At 33.2% G+C, this 21,063-nt stretch overlaps 2 protein-coding genes across 5 annotated transcripts in view; one reads left to right on the forward strand and one right to left on the reverse strand.

Moving 5' to 3' along the window:
- LOC140040484 (small ribosomal subunit protein eS26) overlaps positions 1–21,063 on the forward strand; it is a 375,295-nt gene that overhangs the window by 335,076 nt on the left and 19,156 nt on the right. The gene's annotated exons all lie outside the window — the stretch shown is intronic.
- Positions 1,953–19,873, reverse strand: LOC140040478 (DNA topoisomerase 2-alpha-like). Of its 3 annotated transcripts, none has more exons than XM_072086459.1 (30): positions 19,758–19,873; positions 18,273–18,431; positions 17,884–17,974; positions 17,537–17,600; positions 17,157–17,302; positions 16,437–16,534; positions 15,937–16,149; positions 15,632–15,805; positions 15,111–15,212; positions 14,649–14,786; positions 14,034–14,090; positions 13,564–13,803; positions 13,043–13,279; positions 12,124–12,229; positions 11,744–11,853; positions 11,211–11,303; positions 10,925–11,039; positions 10,565–10,686; positions 10,178–10,326; positions 9,541–9,772; positions 9,203–9,402; positions 8,252–8,387; positions 7,753–7,948; positions 7,119–7,453; positions 6,552–6,752; positions 5,797–5,917; positions 4,961–5,185; positions 4,394–4,492; positions 3,972–4,084; positions 1,953–3,633 (listed from the first exon to the last, which is right to left on the reverse strand). In XM_072086459.1, exons 1-30 carry the CDS (start codon positions 19,797–19,799, stop codon positions 3,439–3,441), a joined length of 4,509 nt encoding a protein of 1,502 aa, XP_071942560.1. In that variant the 5' UTR covers positions 19,800–19,873; the 3' UTR covers positions 1,953–3,438. The 3 variants fall into 3 exon arrangements, with proteins under 3 accessions (XP_071942560.1, XP_071942559.1, XP_071942561.1); XM_072086458.1 differs by having other exon boundaries at positions 4,961–5,188; positions 19,758–19,872; XM_072086460.1 differs by lacking the exon at positions 19,758–19,873 and adding an exon at positions 19,479–19,597 and having other exon boundaries at positions 4,961–5,188.

The following is a 21,063-nucleotide window of genomic DNA, read 5'->3' on the forward strand; positions in this document are numbered from 1 at the left end:
GTGTGTGGATGATGTGAAGAGGACAAATTCAGGAACAGTTCATTGACCTATAAAAATAAAAAATTAACTTATTCTAAAATGTTAGTATACCTGTAAAATAATAAACCATAAACTAACATATATATATATTCTAACTTTTGTAATTATATATATGTTAGTTTAAATTGGTTTTGCTGATTAGATCTTACTATGTTTTGAGGTCTTCATGTCATCAAGGAAAAAAACACAATGTTTCATCTAGGCCAGAACACAAATCTTGTAAAACATTGAGGATGGACACATGAACAAGGTGAACGTTGCACGACCATGAATGTTTTATAGAGGAGTTGGACAAAGAACGGCATCAAGAGACTTGTGTAGGCAGACAAAAAATACCAAATTTTGTAGTTTTAAAGCAGGTGAACATCCTGTAAATTAAATTAAAAGTCAGACCTGCAAAAAAATGTTAAACCATTAGTTAATAGCATCCTATCCTGTAAATACCAACATTAAATGATGTGGTACTATTAATATACTAATCAACTTGCATCACCTCTATAAAAACTAGGGCTGGCAAATGAACAAAACAATTTAAAAATACAAGAAATTATTATATGAGACATACATAATAATTAGTAAGACAGTAATAATGAGTCTTCTAATTCAACAGTTTTAAATAAAATCTATTTTACAAATAGGGTGACAAGGTATATTATAATAAACCATGTTTCATTGTATTAAATGTTTTCCTGTTATATCATATATGTATTACAATGTAATGGAGTACTATGCATGATTTAATATGGATAATTCCCAAACCACAATGTTTGGCTAAACAAAAGATGAGAGGACAGCTATCACCTGACTGGCAAACGATAATAAAACAAAAATGGCTGTATCATTTTTCTTTACAAAATATGCAGTTTATAGGAACGATTTTGATTAAATAAAGATGATTAAGTAAAGATGATTAAGTAAAGATGATGAACACTGAATGTGATGAAAATTAATTATAGGTAGGCCTGTGTGGTTAGGGTAGCCCGGTCAACAATTCGGAATGAAAGATCAACGACCTGCCTGTGGTATGCAAGGAAGGTGATAAAGTAGGCTAGGCTACGACACAGTCAGTTATGTTAAATAATAGATTTAAAGGCAATGAGGTTCCAGAATTGTTTTAAATTATGAGTAATTACATTTCCGTTTATGTTGTGTCAGCAGCTCATACGTATGAATTAGTGTACATTTTTAAACAAATAAAACACCTACCTACTAACAAGTCCTCTCCTAGCTGTCTCCTCGGCGCTGTCCGCATACCAAAAGACAGGAATTTAGGCCAGACGAAGTAAAACTTAGTATGCAAATTAGACGATGGACCTTATTATTACTTTGATTGGCTGAGAGAATGACGCATTGGCTGTTGATTGGCTTATTTAGCAATCACTGTTGCCGCGTACTCTGAATATTCTGGTACATTACGATTGGACGACGTTTTGACTTTACGTCTGCTGGCTGCTCACTCCCCCTGATAGAAACTCCACTATATTGTATGTTGACTTCTCTCACTCCCTCTGTTGGGAATTAAGCCCACTTTCTCCGCGCTCCCAGTGTGGGTAAATTACTATTAGCCTAGTTGGTTTCAATGTTTCTAAGCCTAATCAAACTAATATTATTGCAACAGTTTCTGTTTATTATTTATACATACACATTTACGCATCTGCGTTAATATGACTTTAGAAACTTTTACCAACTATAGAGGGCGCTAGACATTTTTCAATGCCATCACAGTCCACAATGGCAGAAAGTCTAGATCTGTATTTTCAATTCTCATGACATCTACAAACGACCACCAGACAAGCGTTTTTTTTTAATTAGTGAAGTGAAAGTAGAACACAATAAAAATTCTATTCCAGAGGTATACTTTTTTATACTATAATTTTGATTAAATTTAATTGGAATTTATATATAGCATTCTGTATTCCATACAAGATCTAGATAGCATTGTGAGTTAACATAACCTAATATTTATAACAACACTGCAGTAAAAAAAACACAATAGTCTATTATCTTCAAAACATTTGAAATTATATTTACAGGATTCCACGCAGAACATGTGATTATTATACCACAATTTATTATTAAAGCTTACGGAAATTACACTGTATCCTAAATGCTGTCATTAGATTACATTTGGTCATGGTTAAAAACTCCCACATGCTTCAAGTGTTAAAAATGTATGTAGTTACACTCTGAATAACAACATTTAACTTAAGCGATTTAAAATATTACACTTGCTGGATCCATTTAAATACACTACTGCCAGGGTTTTTTTTTATTTCTATATTTCTAAGAATCTGTTATCATTTTAAATATTTAAGAAAACTAAACAATTTACGGATACAAGTTATGTTTTGCTGCACTATATGTATTACAAAATTTTAAAATATTTTTTTTAGAAAGAAGCGCATAGCAAATTTTTATACTCAAACTTCAATTACTGCATTTTTACTTCATTTTCTATTAACAAAAAAACCCATTGGAAAGTACAGAATTTAAAACGAGCAAGTGATCATCGCATAAAAGGATTCATCATCACACTAAAAAAGTGGACTATTTACATGAAAATTAGACTGTTTTAGTACAGAAAGTATGTGACATTAAATTAAATTATACACAATTAAATATATAGATTCCTAAATGAGATCATTCATGGAAAGAAAACAGGTTGGCTAATATTATTATCATTACATTCCCTAGTTGATTTCAACCAGAAAGTAACTTAAAGTTTAAACCAATCTAAACTGAATTTGTGTACAAAGTTTATTCAGTGGTTCTGTTTTGGCCCAAAGGAAAATAACTTGTTCATACTAGTACATGAACAAAATAAAAGTGTTTACAGTGTCAATTAGGTAGAAAGGGACAGTGCCCTTTGCCCTTACTTAAGTAACAAGTTATAGTATGCCTCAACTTAAGCAGCAAGGTAAAGTACCCTTACTTAAGGGACATGTTATACAGTAGTATGCTCTGACTTAAACAGCTGGGTAAAGTGCCCTTACTTAAGTAACAATTTATAGTATGCTCTGACTTAAACAGCTGGGTAAAGTACCCTTACTTAAGGGACATGTTATACAATAGCATGCCCTTACTTAAGCAACAAGTTATAAAGTAGTATGCCCTTACTTTAAACAGCAGGGTAACAACAGGTAAAGTGCCCTAAATCAAGAACTAAATTTTCATTATTCTACACTTTTATTTTAACAAAAAACATACAAATATTAACTTTTAAACACTAAAAGTTGAAATAGAATTGTTTTACTTAACTCTATTTTAAAAGCACAATAAATTACAATTTGTTTACAGTTTTATATTAAACCAAAATACTGGCACTACTAACATAATATTTTATGTTAAACCAGCTCAACTGGTTGAAGTCAATTTGACAAGTATATAAATATACTTTCCTTAAAAATCGCTGTCTTCGTCTATGACCTCCTGTTTCTCTTCCTCCTCCTCCTCATCATCATAAGTGTACTTGACAGTGGTACGTGCTCTTCCTCCAGCACGTACTGGAACGACAGGACTGCTAAGCTCATCATCATCATCATTAAATGATAAGTCGCTCTCACCTGATGACCACTGCATCTTCTTTTTCTTGGGCTGTTAGGAAAAAGGTCCAATTTTTAATTATTATTATCCATAATAATATAAGAATAATTATTGTCTATTAAAAATGCTTAAAATATTATGAGAAGTGTTTTTAAACACAATACTACGGGTAAATAAGGCGTTGATTTTTACCTTGCATAGATCTGCAATACGCAGAGCACAGATCTTTAAGCTAGGCGTATCTAAATTAGACTGGGTGGATTAAATTTATAGACACTGAGATGACAGCTTATTTAAGAAACTGTGCTCAAGATATAATTCTCTCATTTACTGTTAGCCAAGTGTGGGATTTTGGTAACCTGTAACTTCTCAATCATTTCTCTATTTACCTTGGAAGCTTTCTTTGCTGCTTGTTTCTTGACCGGCTTCTTTGTTACTTCCTCATCAGAATCAGAATCAAGTAATATTGGCTTCTTTTGCTTCTTAACCGGTTTGGCATCATCTATTAAATAGAACAGTTGTTAGTAGACTTCATTATTACATAACGACAACAAAATAATTGACAAATGGTAATAAGGTATAGCTTATCAAAGCCTATAAATGAACGTAATTTCTTGAAAAAATGAGAAAACTAATAAGCAGGATTAAATGGCATTGAAAAACCATCACCGTAACTTCAACGGGTTTGTAGTTAAACAGTCATGGTAAATCAAGGTCTGTCAATATGTTTTTAATTCTTAATGAACAGATTGGACAATAAAGTGTTTGAACTGAAGCGTATACAATGCTTGTTTGTGAAAACAATATCTACCTGAATTGCTAGATGCTTTTTTGGGAGCTGCTGCCTTCTTAGGGGCAGCCTTCTTCTTAGGCTTGCTTGTCTCCGCTGTGCTGGATGACTTTCCAGTTGCTGAACAAACATAAAGTAGGTAAATGTTTATTTAAAAAATAAATGTTAACTTTTTGGTTAAACCAGTTGACAAGTACTTACTTGCTACGTTAACATTTTTTTTTAAATATCCATTTGAAACCAGATGAAATTTTTTGAACGTGTAAATGTTTAATTGTTCATAGTTCTAGTATAGTTTCATTTAGGCAACATACATCTCAAGACGAATAAACTGTTTATTATATTTTAAGATTCCTGGTACCACAACAGTATTTTTGTTGTTTTGTTGTGGTTACTGTACACATTATTTAAAATTCTGTAATAGGCTTATTATACCCATAACATTTGACAACTAAGACAATTTCCAGATTCAGATTTATAGGTCATTTCGGAAATTCATTAGCTTGTTCTCACTCATACAAAGGGTAAACATTGACAACATTATAGGTAACTTCCAAAACATCCAGTACCATTATATCCTCATTATACCTTTTTTCTTTTCTGCTTTCATCATCTCATCAAACGCATCAATCTTATCAGAAGCACCATCAGACTTCTTATCAGAAGCACTATCGGACTTCTTATCAGAAGCGCTATCAGACTTCTTATCAGATTTCTTATCATCAAAATCGTCATCATCATCATCTGACCAATTGTCCAATCTTGGTTTTTTTGTTGGTTGAAATCCTAACTTGCTTTGTTTCATTTTGTCACCTACTAAAAGAGGTTTAAAAATGTTACTGAATCATGTTTTGTAGCAAGCTGACCAAAATAAGAATAAGAACTAATGCTATCGCACAGCTATGTAAATCTCAATTCAAAGTCTCAATTTCATAATCAAAAGAAAATTAATTAATGTAATTATGTAGTTAATGTTAAAAGCCTCATTGATTAAATTTTATACATCATATTCCTCTCATGTATTTATCAAAATAGAACCAAAATAAAACAAATGCAGCAGAATACTTTCTTAAATATCATTTATTCATAAATTGCCTTTAAAATCTATCATAACTATGAAAAAATGAATAATGAAAGGTTCTATCACCTTATGATAATTTTTAAACTTTTCCATAACGCTGGTAAAAAATTATGGTTCAGTTCTAAGCCGTTCCGTAGTGAATTTACCCAACAACTACTGGCTTGACCATTTGCAAATGTAGTTCTATAATTTGTACTTAGGAATTTATCTGTGGTCAGTTTTGAAAATGGTAATAATCTAAAATTATAATTCTGCATTGCATTTGTTTTATAGTATTTTGGAATAGATGCTAGGGTGGAAAATTCTCTGAGTGGTGGGTTGTAGAAAAGTGGCAAGTTTGTACCATTAGATGCTTTGGACTTGTCTTTAGCAGCCAGTCGTTCAGCTAGTGACAACACGGCTGTTTCATCTGTTGGTTCATCCTTTATAAACAGTTCTTTCTTGATGTTGTCTTCTTTTGGTTTCTATTAAAGAAATATGAAACCAACTAAGTATGAGTGAGTGGCTGAGCAGTAGAAGGTAGAGAAACTGTAATCCACAGCCTTATGACAAGGGTTTGAGGCTCACTTGCTTCATGATTCTGGTGGTAGAATGAGTCTTCTCAGATAAGGACTATAAACTGTAGGCCCAGTGTACACAAAATGCTTGTGTGCACTTAAAAGAACCTAAGTACATCTTTTGAGTAAGTTAAGATGGACTAGCTCACAGTCACTGTTATGGACATACGCTGTAGTTGGCAACAGTGACATGACAAGAATACAAGACATGATCACTAAATACCTCTAGCTGCTGCTTTGTGTTGTATAGAATTATCCATTGCACATAAATACTAGACAATAACCTATGAATATTCATTAATGGCCATTATGACACCTATTTACTAGAGTATAGAGTATCTCTTTATATAGGCATATCCATTGAATTGAGTCTCTTCACCTTTTGTTCATTGGCTACAATAGTAATTGCACAATAAATGTATTGGTAACCAAATAGTTATGAGATTTATTTAAATACAAAAGTACTAAAATAGTTAAAATGTACATGACATAATTTTGTATAACAAATTATGGAGCTACAAGGCTACTACAAAAAACTCACCCTTTTCCTGGAAATTTTGGCCTTCAAAGCTTCATCAATTCTAGGTACAACACGACGTCCCATAGGAGATGGCCTAGTTTCAGCAAGTACTACGCGTTTCTTTAGCTTGCCACCTCCAAGTTTATTTTTGGCTTTTGTGGCAGCTTTTTCCGCAATTTTGTCTCCTGCAATTAAATCATCTCTTTCTTTCTGTTCAACAACCTATTTCAGAGAGCAAAATGAAGTTCATTATGTATAAAGTTAGAGAATACAAATCAAGTGTTGTGCCCAGAAGAACTGAAAAACAATAGTGTAACATTCAGCAATTACAAGCACATCAAAAGATCTATTTTACACAATTCATGCACAAACATGTCAAAGGTATGTAATACCATGTCAAGGTGTTCGTAATTATAATAATGATTTGTTTTCTATTTTAGGAAAATTTAAAACATAATCTCCTTAAAATAAAATTTACAACAATAATATTTTTCAGTTTTTGAACAAGATAAATGAATTAAATGTAAAGCAAAACTAATAATCTTATAATAAAAAAACATTTTCAATAAAAGAAGAAAAGAATTATACCTCCAATTCTTCTAGGAAACCTTTGATGTCCTCTTTCCAGAGTATTATGGGGGTTTTTCTCCTGAGGGTAGCAAGTTCTTGTGCTTTGCCATCACGATTCTTAAGTAACTCGTCTTTCTTCTCCTTAGTCAAGCTCCACATTGCCATACCAAGTAAATAATTATAATCAGGGCCAGATCCTGAACTTGCTGATGACACGGTGCTCTCTGTGTCGTCTACATCTTCCTCTGTGTCAGTATCAACACTTGCCAACAGTTCTCGGAGGGCCTTGACAGGGTCACTTTCATACCCATTGCGGAGAAGTAAGCTTATCATGTCTTTCTTTGTCTTGTTTTCTATGGTAAAAAAAACACACAAAATAGTAATCAATAATCTTGCTAAGCTGTTAAATCATCAACTATAAACAAATCGTTGCAGACAGGGATTTGGAAGATGTAAACATAAATATACATGCGTATAAGCTGGCACTTTTCATTTGTGCAAACAATTCACCTAGTGGAAAATTGGCTTTGGAGATGGAACCACGCTTTTAATTCCAGTGCCTAAAAGAGTAACCTTTATATAACTACAATGACCTACTTCCATGCACATGCATGTTCAATGACAACGCAATGCAACAATAACACAAACATACCGACAACAAGTTTCCCTTCAATTTTCTCTAAGATGAACCTAGCCTGGTTGTTCAGTCTGTTGCTTTCCGCTTCCAATAACTTCTCCATATGCACCTTACGCTTGTGGTAGTAACGTAAACGGAGATCGTAGAACTCTCGCAAGATATCCATGACAGTTTCATAACGTTTGATACAGCCAAACTCATCAAACAGAACCTAGTTAAAGACACAATGTAAAGTTCTGTCTACACTATCAAACTAGTGCCCAAATATTGTAGTGATATGATGTCATCGTTCTATATATGGGCACATCACACATTATTGATAGTGTAGAGTTTTAGCTTTGGTTTATATTTCACACAACTACTGAAATAACTATAGAATGTTATTATACCATTACACTTGGGCATGGAATAGAATACAGTTTGTAGACTATACATAAATAATGTATGTACCAATAACAACATGGTTTTTTATTTGCTAAAATTCGGTACATATTTTTCAAATATAAATACTCACCATATTTTGAACTGATAAATTAGTTTGTAATTTGAAAGCCTTGTGAAGTCCAGTATGCTCCAACTCAGCCAGCTTAGTCTCTGCCAACTTGACTACAAACCTGACAGTCGTGTCTGTGTGATATTCCTTGTAATCTCTAATGTAGTATATAATGATGGCAAATAGTGATTTTCAGGTTTTAACAAGACACTAGTCTTAGGGGCTTTCGATGACAAAAATATGTCATGGTTCTTTACTGTATACGCATGCAGGAATATCGGTACGCATTTCGTCACTATAATTCATGACGTAGCAAGTAGTCTTTATTATAGACCATTGCTATACCTCGGTCTAACCTGTAAGCGGTCTTTAAAATTAATGCCTACTCGAAGGAGTCTTAATAGAATGTTAAACCTCTCTTTTTGTTGCTTATACGTATTATTGATCGTGAAAGACAACCAATTTAAGAGTTTTAAGTGTTAAATCAAATAATAATGGTGATTTTATTCTTATATAGGACTAGAATAGATTTTCTCGCGTAGTAAAAATGTACGTACTGTTATGAGTGTAAATTGAACAAGCTTGACGAACATTACCTTATTTGGTATTCTACGCGTACGCGGATTGCCCTCAATTTGTTACTGTACGCGCTCAATTTGTTACTTTACGCGGTCTTAGTTAAGACTGTTTTATAGCAATGGTCTAACAGGGGTGGCTTTAGTAAGAGCGTCTATCTGATAAAGCCGGTTTTAATCGGGGAGTTAAGACCATCAGTTAAAATAAGACTGTTTTATAGCAATCAGGTGATGATCGATGATACATAAATTGACCTGACCTAGGTTGGTTATCAGCAAAATTGAAAGCTCCCTAACCATTTGAAACAATAATGGGTGTTTTGTTGTATATTGTAAAAATATGCTATTCAACAATTTTTATTGGCCTAAAATCACACAATAAATAGTTGTTACTCACTGTATAACGGAAGGCTGTTTGTCAGTGCCATACAACATGGGCTCCAGCACATTCTCCTTGTAAGTCTGGGTCCATGTTCTGACTGGTAGTTCAGTAATCTCAATGGTGTTATTGTCAATGATTGATATTTCTCCCATTATTACATACTTGCCTGTTTCAATCTCCTCAATGGTGCCTTTAAAACCTTTGTATGATGGCAACTAAAAAAAAAATAAACAGATAATGAAAAATAGTGGCACTATAAGAAATTGCCTTGCATTTAACTCCTACAGTCAGGGTTCAAATCCCAAAGTTAGCATTATCCTCTAGCAAATTGATCACTGTTGTTAAATGCTTACCATTGGTAGAGGCTCCTCACCATCAATCATCCTAGAAAAATTGGTAATTATTTCTCGGATGTCATAGTTTGGAACTTTGGTACTCCAACCGGTACCAATACCGTCTGTGCCGTTTACAAGTACCATTGGAATGATTGGGCAATACCATTCTGGTTCTATTTTCTGGTTGTCATCATACTGGTGCTTTAGTAGTGCATCATCATTTATGTTGAATAAATGTCTGGACACAGTACTAACGGTAGAGAATAATAAAAATAATAAATAAAACTTAATACAGCATAAATTGCAAATAGGACTATATTTAAGTAAATAAAACAATGATCTTCACAACATATGCATCCATTATATATTTTTGTATTTTTTATTCAAAACATAGGAGCCAAAGGCTGAATTAAGAATTATATTTTAATATAACTATTCAATTAAATTAAATATTATAAAATTGCTCATCATTTTATTGGACGCTAAAGATTTTGTAGTTACCAAGAAACACCTGAACAGTCAGGGGAAAATGAGGTTTTATCAGATAATCTATATTGTTTTGACAACTCTTGTAACATGACCACAGTGCTGATTTTGCCATTCCAACGAACCCCCACCCCCCCCCCCCCCCCCCAACTGTGAACAGTATTCTCACCTTAGTTGTGTGAAGATATACCTAGGACTGGCTGCATCCTTACCGCCATGCAGTCTTGTACCAAACTGACCAATTGGAAGAAGCAGATTGAGGTTGTTGCTTCCGATGTAATTCTGGGCCATGTTAATGATAGTGCTCATTAAGGAAGTCTGTACAGGATAATGATGAAATATTATGTTATATATTGTTCAGTATATGACTTCATCAAACTGGAAGCAAGAGTTCACATTCATATATATGTACAGCATGGATTTTTCTATGAATACCATTAACCATTGTTTAATCAATTAACATGAATTTCCTAATTAGCTCTTACCACATACATTTGTTTATTTATGATTTGCAATAATAATAACATACAAATAGTAATTCATTGCTGACTCTTACCTCACCGTGATGGTAAGCTGATATTTCAGCGACAGAGCCTGCCATCTGTGCCACTTTCACCTCTCTCTTCTCATATTTTTTCATTGCTGCAAACAACACTTTTCTCTGGCCAGGCTTTAGACCTATGAATTTAAACAAATGAAACTGTAGCTATTAAAGAGTTATTTATGGATTTTTTTGATGACACAGTATAAGTCAAATTCTTTTGCCATCTTCTCTTATGCTCTTCACCCTCCAAGTACTATTCTCTTCCAAAATGATTAACTATATTTAGTATCCAATTACAAGCCAAAGTTATGCCTGTGCTATCAACAGTATCTTTAACAGTAATTTATACTAGAAATGAACTTGGCTACCTACCATCAACCATGCTTGGAATTGAACGCTCATTGTCAGCATTTGAGAACAATACAAGTTCTTTGTTTATGAATTCATTGTAAGTGATGTGTCTTGTATCTTTGTTGTACAAATACATCTGAAAAAAGTTTCATTTTTAGAAGATTTATCATTTTAAAATCCATATTAATTCAGTGCTTTTGAAATTAAAATGGTTACAAATGTCTAGCAAAAAACACAACATACTATATATCATTACTGATTCAACTTAATTCAAATCATATTAGTTATAAATACGAAAGAAACTTACATCTGCAAGTCCGTCTTCTCTTCGTCTTTTACGTTCTTGTAACCATTCTGTTAGCCATTCTTTTCTGTCATCTGCTTTCTTTTTGCTGAATGCCTACAAATGTATATGAAATTAGACTACTGCATTCAAATGTAATTTTAAAGACTTTATCTGTGTGTTCTTGAGATAGTTGTAAATAACAGAACTTAGATGCAGGAAGTGTATACAAACAAACCCCTTCTATTAATATTTTCTGTGGGATTGGAAGCTTACGAGTGACTTTTTTTTTTTAATGTAAAGTGTACTTAAATAGTTTGCAAACATTATAAGATAAAATAAAGAAAGATAAGAAGATAAGTTTATGTTCTCAAGTACAAAGAGTGCTTTAGATTTTCGTTGACTAACCACCAATCAAAGTCAAACCTGTGACGAGGTGAGGAGTCATGTCCTAATATACCTGCATTGACACAATGCACTAAGATGGGGTAAGTTTGGTCAATGGTCATCGCAAACCGAAAGCTCTGTAATATAATTCCCACGTAAGGACTACTTACCAATTCAATAGCAGCATCATCCTCAGGACCTGCGTATCTGAATGGAATACGATGTCTCAACATATCAGAGAAATACTCTTTAGCCTCTTTCATTGTGCTGGTACCCAAACCTATAAGCACATCACAAACAAATTTCACAATTTTGTAAATTTATTAGTTGCTTCCTGCTGTCTTCAATTCAATACCCAAAAAAAAGATTCTTCTTGAGGTCTAAAAGGTCTCAAGTAGTAAACATTAAAAGGTACATCTGGAATACCAGATATACTGCAGTAGGTTAGACAAAGGGTACCTTGTGAGGGTAGAATTTACTGTATACTTGTTTAGCCTAAAAAGAGTTCAAATTGATAAGCTCATAGGTAGGTATACCAAAAAATTCAAACCTTTGTAGTATTTTATCTTGTAGGTTTTCCAGTTTTCCGTTTCTGACTTCCATTTTTCAAACTCAGGAAGAGAGAAGAAAGATTTTATATCTTTCGCCTTAGTAACCTGAAAAAATAAATTAAAAAATATTTAAAGATGCATTGTTCCCCCAAAACATGAAAAATAAAGATTAATAAAATTGGAATTTGAATAGATTATTTTGTAGTTTTGATACTGTTTTTACTTATAAAATGACAATTTGACTGTTTATTGCTTTAAATTTAAGATGTATTGTCCCCCAAAAACATGAAAAATGAAGATTAATTAAATCAGACTTTGACTGTTATTTTGTAGTTTAATCAAGTTAATCACTTCCATAGACAAAATAATGAAAATGTTTTCGCTTATAAAATGACAAAATAAATGGTTAAATTCAATCAAAAATAAATCCATTTTGTTTTATAATTAAATTGTTTAAGGTAAATACATTTTTTTTCAATACAAATTTTGGTCAAAGTGGATATCTATTATGTTACATTAAAATGGATTATTCAACAAAATTTGTTTTAAGAATTAATTTGTCCAGGGGGACACTACTTCTTTAATTTTAAATGTAAATATGTATATGTTTGTATGATGTAATATGTTTAAGCGGATATTAGCCCTTGATGGCATTTGCAGCAATAAAGAAATTGAATTGAAGAAATTGAATTAGGGTTTCTTTTTTCCGATCCAATTTTTGGTCAAAGTCGATAACTATTAGGCGACATTAAAATGACATATTCAACAAAAAAACTTTTAAGAATTATTTGTTCAGGGGGACAATACATCTTTAACACAATCAACTATCACATCAGTTTTTATTAAAAATGCAATCAGAAGCCAGTCATTGTGGCCAAGCCAATTTCAGAGAATTGATCGTATAAACAAGAAACAAACCTTAACAATAGGAGTAATAAACTCCTCTACAAATTTGTACCGCAATAAATGAGGCCAGTTAGTTTGTATGAAGTTGATAAGCAGTCCCTTGATATGAGAACCATCTTGATCCTGATCTGTCATAATCATCACTTTGCCGTAACGTAGTGACTTGAGGGTAGACTCCTCCGAGTACTTGTTTTTGTATTGAAGACCAAGAATCTTTATGATGTTGTTTATCTCTGCATTCTCCATAATCTACAACATTTTTAGAAAATATACATTTTTTTTATCAAAACTGTAAATTGTCATAAATGTCCTTATAAGGACCAATAATTTAACATGCTCTTAGTATAAAATAAATAATACAAAAAAAACCTTTTTTCATTCCAGTGAAAAGGTCGCTTGGATTGTCTTATTGAGGTGTATGATAGTAAAAATATTTTTTAGCATTATACAATATTGTTTACATTACATTAACTTAATACTATGCTTAAGTATAACAATCTTTAAACCAAAAGTCAATTGAACAAAATACATACCTGTTTATGCGACGCCTCACGAACGTTCAAAAGTTTACCCCTAAGTGGGAATACACCATAGCGATCACGACCTACTACACCTAGACCACTGACAGCCAATGACTTGGCTGAATCTCCCTCTGTTAGAATTAGTGTACAATCTAGAGAATGTTTCCCACCGGCGTTGTTGGCATCATCTAGCTTTGGAATACCCTTCAGTTTAGAATGTTTTGTTGTATGGCATTTCTTGTCAAGTTGACTCTGTAATCAGAAATTCAAGTACAGTATTACTTAATGCTTACAACATACATTTTATATTGATGTATTTACACTGACAACACTTTGTATAGCTGCTGCACCTAAGGTATATATTTCTAATTTGGCACACAAAAGATAAAGAAAGTAGAAATCAATTGATACAAGACTAATGAGAGAGACAAGAGTATGCGTATGCTTTAACATTTAGACATAATTCATTATTGAATACGTACCTGAGCTTTAAATTTCATCCAAGACATTACACTCTCCACAACTCCACATCCCATTGCCTAAAAGTAGAAATAAATTGAAAACAAAATCATATAGATTGTATTTTCTTAATTCATTTCAAGGTATTCTTCTAACAATATGGAATAGATATTTTTTTTCAATATAAACTCATATTCAAGATTGACTCAAAATGAATAGATGGTAGACATATTTGAGAATTTAACATATTGTTCTATTTGATAATTTCCAAGAATCCAACAAATTCTCAACACGTCTTCTGCCTCTGGAGTAATACATTTGTTTTAGTTCAAGTTCAAGTTCAAAAAACATTTATTTATTCAACAATGGCATTATACAGTATAATATAATTATAGGTGTGTACATAAATGAAAACATAGTAATAAGCCATCATTTGGGGTCTTCTCTAGAAGAAAACAAGTTTCTTGTCTCGAGAAAGACCCCAGAAACAATTTATTCTATCTGTACAAGGAAGCCACAGTATAGAAGCTTCTTGGATACTAGGTAAAACTAGGTAATGCTAGGTAAAACTAGATAGGTAAATCTATACAGAACAATGGTATTCATAATGAGCGTATTCTTATCAAATAAAACCTTACCTGCTTGAAGAATTTGTCACTAAGTTCACACTTAGACCCAAATTTCTTAGCCTGCAGTGTCATGTTCTCTTTGGTTTGAGAATCAAAAGATGGATTTTCTATCAGGCAGTTTATGAACACCCATAAATGATTTTTGATCTAATGGAAAAAACAAAACATTCATTCATTGCAATTAGTATATAATATATAGTATAGTAGTGGAAACTGTAGATTGGTGGTTCCACTTGGTTCCAACTAGAGATGTGAATCAAATGCGTAAGGGCAATTATTGTGATTTGATCAATCACAAGTGATGGATGATTCAAACCATTGCTTGTCATTGGTCAACTCGCTTGTGTTGTGCTTATGTAATTGTGCGTCGGAACAAAGCTTGACAAAGGAGCATCTATAAAATGTTTATACATGTATACAGACAAGCTCAAATATAGAAAAAGAATATAACAATCATTAAGCAGTGCCTACCTGAAACGGCTTGATATTAAGGCCACCTTTGTTCTTCTTCTTAATGGTCTCCATTAATTTTGTGACAATTTGGTCAGTGACATAATCTGTATGTCGTCCACCCTACAAAAGAAACAAGCAGTTACTAAATAAATAAATTATAATGAACTTCTTAGATCTGGTCTTAAGCTACAATAACAGTAGAGTGACCTTCAACTGGATGGGAATGACAAGTCAATCCTTGGTGTTTGCCCTATTCTGACATAAATTGTATTTATTGAGAATACTTGGGTGGGATTCGAACGCACGACCTCCAGATCAATAGCCTGGCGTTCATACCTCTAGACCATCGAGCTTGCACTGATGGGTCAAGTCAATCCTTGCCAACAAGTGCATTGACGTTCGAGTGACAGCATCTTAGAGGAAATTTCCAAGTTTTTAATAATTGCTTTTAAAAAATAGCAAAGAACAATAATTAAGAATCACATGCTTATTACTACTGTCACCATTGACATCATCATCAATTATGAAATATTGCTTACTTTAGTGGTAGCAATACTGTTTACAAAGCTGACTTGCTGGAATCCCTTTTCACTCATACAAATGCAGACTTCCCATCTTGGATTAACAACCTCATGTACTACTTTAAGCTTGTTACCCTCTTCATCCACTTTATCCTTGAGGTAAAAGTCAACATAAGACTTGAAACCATTTACCTAAAATAAAATTAGAATAGAAAAAATGCCACTTACAATCAAAAGCCCATATTCAGAAGTATTCTATTCTCTTTCTGAAAACAATAATTGATTTTAATCATTTTACATTTTTATAAGAATGTTTTACTTACAGGTAATTTCTTTCCATTCAAGAACACCTTAACTCCTTTTGCAGCACCAGCTATGTCGTATGCCCTTCTTGTAAGTAGAGCCACCGTGTCTGCATCAAGTGATTCCATATGGAACTTTGGTAAATCTGGCTTGAAGGTGATCTCTGTGAAGTCCTTGCCATCATAAGGTATAATCTTGTGTGAACCAGCTTTACCCATGTTGTCTGTCCATGTCTGTAGACATTAAGTGTCAATGTACTTAACATAGTAATAATGATCAAGCACTCAAGTGATACATTTAGATAACTGGCCTTCCAAATGCTTTTGCCAAATTGGGTAAAAAAAAGTACCTAGTTGTAAATAAAGTCCATCTAGAAGGTCTGATAAACTAGCCTGGTGCTATTAGCTAGCTCCTTTGATATTATTACATAATATTTTACACAAGGCTAGTACCATGACATCCTCGGCATGCCCACTCTTTCGTAAACTATTTTGTCAAACAAAATTGATATAATACTCACTTGACTAAACTTTTTCTTGTATTCTTTGCATGCTGTTACTACTCTAAACTTTTTACTGAATATGTTACATAACTTTGCACCATAACCATTACGCCCGCCTAAAGAAATTTAAATATTTCATTATGCACCACCAAAAAACACAGCATAATCCATGCATGTTGGAATATGTCAATTTTTTTTGTTGAAGTCCATTTAGTTACATACAGTATCGAAGCTTGAATGTTTAGAATTGGATATGTTTGTTAGAAGACACCCTGCCAGTACAAGTTGGTTTACCTCCTACCATGGCTTTTGGATGAGATGTTTAACTTCTTGTCCCGTATACATAAAAGCATAAAAAAGATCTTGGTACTCATTAATTGAAATAAATAATTGAAATATATATTTATACTGGGTAACCTCTTCAGTCAAAGACTAGTCTCCCAGAGGGCCCAGTTGGTGATCAGTGGCTGTGATGTACTAGTACACCGGGGTAACCCCCTACTCGTCTCGAAAAATGTACTAGGTTCTTTAAAGTGCACACGAGCTAGATGTGTACACTGGACCTACGGTTTATAGTCCTTATCCGAGAAGACTCGTTCTACCACCAGAACCATGGAGTGAGTGAGCCTCGAACCCCTGCCGATGTTATGGCTACGTAATTACGGTTCCACTGTCTTAACCGCTCGGCCACTCACTCACTTAAGGTATGCAATAATGCCACCGTGATCAAATACTAACCTGTAACTTTACGCTCTTCGTCATCATAATTACTTGATGTTAACAAATGACCAAAAATCAACTCAGGTACAAACACTTTTTCAGTTTGGTGTTCAACAATTGGGATACCTTTACCATTGTTCCATATAGTGATGGTATTATTTTCACTGGAAAAAATAAAAATAAATAATTCCTATTAGTTATTAAAAATATAATATATGTGTACATAAAAGAAAGCCATCAGATGACCTAGGCTTCAGAATTTGAAAAAATCTGCTTAATTCAATTAAAAAAATGCATCAATCCTGTTGACCCTTAATTGTCACAAATAGAACAAAAGGTGATTATTTGTTGGTTTGTAATAGAGGACAAAAAGAGCATAGAAGACTAAGTAGACTTACGGCTCAATAGTGATCTTAATAGTGTCCATAGATGAATCTCTCTGTTTATTATCAGCAGCATTCACTGAAATAAAAATAAAATAATAATTAAAATACATTAGATCACTTTTGTAGCTTAGCTTAGGGTGAATATGTATGGAAAGAAAATTGTACTAGTTTACAATCAGAGTTGAAATTTAAGCTGGACAGAAGGCGTAAAATAAATGTTTTGATCCAGAAGAAATTCTAGCATAGTCACCTCAGCACATCTACATTTATGATAAATTAACAAATTGGATCAATAATAAAACAGAAACAACTATTTATTTAATAATTAAAAATCATTAGCCATATTGGACATTCCTTACCTAGGATTTCATCAAATATTTTATACAACCCAGGTACAAATGTAACCTCTCTATTTACAAGACCTTCTTCTCCATCATGTACCCACATTTGCTGTGAAGAGAAACATGTTTAATTTAACCTTGATTTACTAAGTTGATATTTGACATCTAAAGTTATGCTCTGGTATTCCTAAAATTACTGATTCATTATGGGGCGAATTTTAGTGGATGATGAGCTCCAAAACTTCTCTAAAAGGTTTTTAAATTGGTTAACATTTATAGCTTCTAGGGCCAAGTTGTTCCATGATTATGTTTTGATACAGTATAAACTCACTGATTAAACCAATTGCATATGAAATATTTAATATTTTTTTTTACCATGAAATGGAAACTGATTACATTATTAATACCTGTTTGACAGGCTCAGTTGATCCAATGTAGGAGTCTGGTCGAAGCAGTATATGCTCCAACTGTGTCTTCTTTTGGTAGATCCTTTCCACTGACATCCTCTTATTTGATTTCTTCTGGTGTGGTTTTGCCTCATCTTCACTATCATTATCAAATATAGTCTATAAAAAAGATACATATCATTAGAAGAAGAAGCAAAATATTGGTAATTGTGTATGTAATTGTAATACTGTATTTAATGTATATTGGAAAAAATAACAAGATTAAATTTTATAGAGTTTGTTTTTATTTGGGGCATAAAGCTGAATCATATTATTCAACCCCTACTACTGCATTCAGGTTGAGTAAGGAAGACCTAAAAATGTTTAATTAGACGATCAGGATAAACAGGTTACTAATTTCATGAACAATCTGAAATGTACGTCCAAAATTCGGCGCTAGTTCCGTTTCGCACCTGTAATTTATTTCGACTCAAAATGTGTTAAGAAACTTTATCGTGAGTACCACACCTTAGAATTAGGCCTCAAAAATACTTTTACGAAGGAGATCACACAAAAAGTGACAAATAAATGCTTTAAATTGATGAATTTACAGACGCTTTTCTCGCACATCGGTTCGTCAATTTCGCATACGCCATGTTCAATGTTGTTGTTTCTATGGAGCGCCAAAAGAGCATTTATTTGTCACTTTTTGTGTGATCTCCTTCGTAAAAGTATTTTTGAGGCCTAATTCTAAGGTGTGGTACTCGCGATAAAGTTTCTGAACCCATTTTGAGTCGAAATAAATGAAAGGTGCGAAACGGAACTAGCGCCCAAAATTCTCTGGGCATGGTTTCTTTTGCGGTCAAGACACAACATATTGAATTTTGGATCTCCTGAATTTTTATCAAGAAAAATGTGTGAAATGGATGACAAAATTCAAAATATAAACAAAATTTGCAGTCCTGACCTCTAGGCCTATTTATTTCATCAAGTACTACCTAGGCATAGCCCTACTTTAAAGAGCTAGGCCGTTAACTTTAGATGGACTAGGCCTAGGCCTAGAGGGTGTTCCATATCAAATCCTACCACATCACATACAGAAGGCCAACACCTACTCTAGACTGAGTGAGGTAGGCTAGAGGGCCTCAAGGTTAGGTCTAGCCTAGGCTAGCTATATTGAAGGGGACTAGCCTAGATTATTTATGCTAAGTTCTTTATTCATCTTACCCTCAACGGTGTTGTGGCATCCATAATTAACCATAAACTCCAAACTTAAATCAAAACAAAGATATGTTCTATACTTATTAGAAAACTTCCGTCGTTTTTTTAGCTGGATGACAACAAACCAGAGAATATCAATATCGCTTGCTCTGCTTCTTGATGAACGTGAAGAAAGTTCCCGCGTATAGATAATTATTTAAATTTAAGAATCTGATTGACCAATAAGGTCACACTTTTCATTCTTAAGAGGGCGTAAGTATAAAATAAATAAGAACATAAACTTACCACCCACTTTAGACCTTTTTTTGAGTCTGCTTTCGATTCCATTATAATCGTAAATATACAATAAAATTCCTAGGTGTCTTTCAGTACCTTTGTATTCGGTATCTGTTTTCTAGTTGGTTTGCTAACGTTTCTGTCTACTACTTAAAAAAAACACCGGTTGGTGATCTGACGATTTTTTCACTCAGTCAGTAGTCTTTGTCACAGGAGGGAAAAATCTTCATAGATCCTAATTAAAATTCCACTTACAGTTACAAATAACTTCAATAGGTATATAAAAATAGTCAGATTCTCTTGTTAAACAAAAAAGTGATTGTATAGCCTCTATCATGCCAAAAATACAATATATATTCTTAACCTTTGCAGTTCAATGGAAGCAGACATCTTGCTCACCGAGTTAAACGTTCACAGACTATTGTGAATGTATATGTTGTCCCATTGGATAAGAATTAATTGGTATCCTGTCGACTTATAGTAGCTGCTGAATCTTATATGTATTATTATTATTCATAAAATAAGTGTACTGTATATTAAATTCCATTTTTTTTTATCAAGCAAGCACACAGTTGAGTTCAAGAAAAAAATCGATTTGGTACACATGTTGGTGGCGGGTCCGGTCATAGTTCAAACATGGAGTAAAGAATAAGTTACTCCATGGTTCAAACAAAGAACTAATAAAATGATAATGTTCCCGGTCCCTATATAAATCTGTAGTCTTTGGACAACATGACTGCGCAATTAATTCAAATTACCTCATATTTCAAATAACAACTTCACTTTAATAACATTTTTGACAAATAAAAACTCCAAAAAAAGTGTTTAAAAAATGATTATCCGTGTAGAAGCATATCAATGGGTGATAAACCACTGTGCGACAGGACTAATGATTTCATATGACGATACACAAAGACAAACACAACTAGATTTGAACTCGTCACTACGGACGAGTTAGGTTATCCGCAGTGCAAAAGCCACGTGCACGTCATACGTTAGAATAGTGCGCGCAAAAAAATAAAACGATTATGGCATTGAAAAATGTTAGTGCGCTCTCTATGTTGCGTCGCGTCTAAGTATATACGGTATAACACTATATACTGTATACGTACTACATACAGTGCAGAATAGGTGAAAATAAGTGACCAAAGTTATTGACGCATTTGAATATGATGACGTCATCACAATTTTTAAAATGGTGGATCATGCGAAAGGTAATTGATTGATCTAGACAATATAAAAAAATTGAGTGAAATGGAATAAGGATAAGTAGAGATGCGCTCTATTAAATTGACGAGCTATGACGAAAGAGAAA

The sequence above is a fragment of the Antedon mediterranea genome, chromosome 2 (assembly GCF_964355755.1).
Source record: "Antedon mediterranea chromosome 2, ecAntMedi1.1, whole genome shotgun sequence".
Lineage (NCBI taxonomy): Eukaryota > Metazoa > Echinodermata > Crinoidea > Comatulida > Antedonidae > Antedon > Antedon mediterranea.

What these genes read in the sequence shown, in the direction of transcription:
- LOC140040478 (XM_072086458.1), bottom strand. Translation starts at nt 19,799, where the DNA reads ATGGAATCGAAAGCAGACTCAAAAAAAGGTCTAAAGTGGGTG. An exon ending in ATGATGCTGCTATTGAATTG is followed by an intron (nt 11,304 to 11,743) that starts GTAAGTAGTCCT and finishes ATACATTTGTAG; the next exon opens with GCATTCAGCAAAAAGAAAGC. An exon ending in GAAAGCAGAAAAGAAAAAAG is followed by an intron (nt 4,493 to 4,960) that starts GTATAATGAGGA and finishes ATGTTTGTTCAG; the next exon opens with CAACTGGAAAGTCATCCAGC.